Consider the following 1313-nt stretch of genomic DNA (forward strand, 5'->3'; position numbering starts at 1 on the left):
AGGGAAAATGAAGAAGACAGAAAGGAGGGAAACTCTCCAATGTGAAAACCAGTCCTCCCTGGATATCCATACCTATCTATTTCTGCAGAATTTATTCCAGAATTTGATGTACTCTCTGACACTGAACCCTGACTATCCTTCTTGGTAGGTTCTAATCCATTCTTTATATCGTCAAAATTTTCATATTTGAGAGCTTGGACCAGTTGTAATAGGTACATCAATAAATCCTGGAAAATAAAGAAATGAGATATTAAAAAAACAAATGCAATATGGTTACAGACATAACTTATTCCTAAATATTATGCTAACAATTCACTTTCTCTACCACTTATCAGCTGTGTTTCCTTTGTCAGATCACTAGGATATCTAATCTTGTGGTGTTTCACTGGATCTTCATCTATAGATGGACATATCATACAAGCCTTAGAAATGAGGTATGAGGATTAAATCAATTAATAGAAGAAAGTCACAGACTAGTGCCTGGCACAGAGTAAGTGGCCAGTAAATTCCTTGTTTAAAGTAGTATCCAAAAAGCAAAGCAAACACCAAAACAAACAAATTTTGCCCCACATAATTTTTTCTCATAACTATCAAGTGACACAAGCAACTATTATCACTTGATAGAAAGGAAATGAGGTGAGAATAATACAGTATATAGTGTTCCCAAAGACACACACATATATATATAGGCATATAGAGTCAGAGAAAAGATAAAATTCAGATCTTAATATACATCTAATGAACCAATAGTTTTTTTAGCTGAGTATACATAATTCAGTACTGAAGTAAGGGTCAGAGAAAGGGAAATCATGAGCTAACTTAACCACCATAGTATTTTTGCTATATTTTTGAAATTTCAAAAAAAAAAACCCAAAAATCCTAAAAATTAATCGTTGAACCACACTTAGCAGTTTAGAATGCATGTAATGTTTCTATTATTCTCTATACCTCATAACAAAAATTATAAATGGTCTAGAAAGAGCTCAGTATCTACATGAACACTGATAACTCTAGACACAAACACTTAGCCTCTAAGTTTGAGGGAACAAAAGCCAGACAATCAGAAATAATTATTTACAACTTTTTATTTAGGTATGAACTCACACTGAGGGATTGTGTTGACTACACCATAGAGGCCTTTATCTAAACGTTATGACTCATGTCAAATGTAAAGAATTAATGACTTGAGTGAAATTTCTAATGAATTTAAAAATAAGTATTTTGATATTTCAAATAAATATGTAATAATTTTTTTACTTGCAATACAGTAAAGACCATCAGGAAGGAGCAGATAAAATGCCAAATCACAAAGC

The 1313-nt window shown here is 32.1% G+C and overlaps 1 protein-coding gene across 1 annotated transcript in view; it reads right to left on the bottom strand.

The window, feature by feature from the left end:
- Positions 1 to 1313, bottom strand: part of PIK3C3 (phosphatidylinositol 3-kinase catalytic subunit type 3) — a 69236-nt gene that overhangs the window by 35238 nt on the left and 32685 nt on the right. The window contains exon 9 of the mRNA XM_015565548.1: positions 73 to 227. Coding sequence (XP_015421034.1) covers positions 73 to 227 — 155 coding nt within the window. The remainder of the gene's footprint in view (positions 1 to 72; positions 228 to 1313) is intronic.

This window comes from Myotis davidii, unplaced genomic scaffold, assembly GCF_000327345.1.
Source record: "Myotis davidii unplaced genomic scaffold, ASM32734v1 scaffold259, whole genome shotgun sequence".
Taxonomy (NCBI): domain Eukaryota; kingdom Metazoa; phylum Chordata; class Mammalia; order Chiroptera; family Vespertilionidae; genus Myotis; species Myotis davidii.